General features: G+C 65.0%; 1 protein-coding gene across 6 annotated transcripts in view; it reads left to right on the top strand.

Annotated features, from left to right (window-relative positions):
* Window positions 1–686: 686 nt before the first annotated feature.
* Window positions 687–1054, top strand: part of App (amyloid beta (A4) precursor protein) — a 248324-nt gene continuing 247956 nt past the window's right edge. For 5 of the 6 annotated variants that reach the window (XM_005375598.2, XM_005375597.2, XM_005375595.2 and 2 more), the window contains exon 1: window positions 687–916. In XM_005375598.2, coding sequence (XP_005375655.1) covers window positions 860–916 — 57 coding nt within the window. In that variant the 5' untranslated portion in view covers window positions 687–859. The remainder of the gene's footprint in view (window positions 917–1054) is intronic. The other variant, XM_005375594.2, reaches the window with a different exon arrangement.

Raw genomic sequence — 1054 nt, 5'->3', positions numbered from 1 at the left:
ACACACACACACACAAAAAAACCCAAACCTTCCTTTTTAGGAAGGAGAAAAAAAATGGGTCATCCGCTTCTCTCCCAGGTCCTGCGCCTTTCTCCTTGGCTTCATTCTAAAGATAAAAAAAAAAAAAAAAAAAAAAAATCCAGCTTGCTCCTCGCTGCCTGTGTGAGAGAGAAAAAAAAAAAAAATCCAAAGGTTTTGTGCTCTGCATAAGCAAAGAAATCCTATTTCCTTTAAACTTCGATTGCTCCCCTTCTTTCCCCGCCCCACCTCTCCAAACCCAGAGACCAAACCTGAAATGCGGATCCAAACGCACCCCAGCCGCAGCCCTTTCTGTCCATCCGGGCGGCACTACGGGGTCTGATGATTCAAGCTCACGCGAACGAGCCGAGAGCGATCTCGACTTTTCTGGAGCCCTAACGTCCTAGGACTCACCTTCCCCCGTCCCGCACCGTCCTGCTCCAGACCCGGGGCTCCCCCTTCTGCGGCCCCGAGCCCCGTGGGGCTCTCTGCCGCCGGTCGCTCTGGAGCCAGGGCGCACTGGGCCGCTGCACCTGCGGGCGCGGGGGCGCGGACCCCCGTCGGGCGGCGCGCGGGCGCAGCTCCCCGGCGGCTCCGCTAGGGGTCTCTCTCGGGTGCGCGCGGGGCGGGCCGGATCAGCTGACTCGCCCGGCTCCGCGCCCCGCCGCCGCGCTCCTGCTCAGTCAGTTTCCTCGGCAGCTGTAGGCGACAGCACCCGGAGCGGCGCGAGCGCGGGGTCCCCGGAGACGGCGGCGGCGGCGGCGACTCGGGCAGAGCGAGGGCGCGGCGGATCGCGTTCGCACAGCAGCCGGCGCACTCGGTGCCCCGCGCGAGGGTAGCGATGCTGCCCAGTTTGGCACTGCTTCTCCTGACCGCCTGGACGGCTCGGGCGCTGGAGGTGGGTGCCGCGCCTCGGAAGTGGGGGAGTCGGGCACGGGGCTGGAGCCGATCCCCTCCAGCTTGAATCCAGAGAAGAGGGGGCTGTCTGGGGACCCCGCGGCCCTCCGCCCCCGCCTGCGGGCGCCCTGCGCATCCC

Source organism: Chinchilla lanigera, unplaced genomic scaffold, assembly GCF_000276665.1.
Source record: "Chinchilla lanigera isolate Chin_1 unplaced genomic scaffold, ChiLan1.0 scaffold00006, whole genome shotgun sequence".
Taxonomy (NCBI): Eukaryota; Metazoa; Chordata; class Mammalia; order Rodentia; family Chinchillidae; genus Chinchilla; species Chinchilla lanigera.
This window is presented reverse-complemented; position numbering and strand designations above follow the sequence as displayed.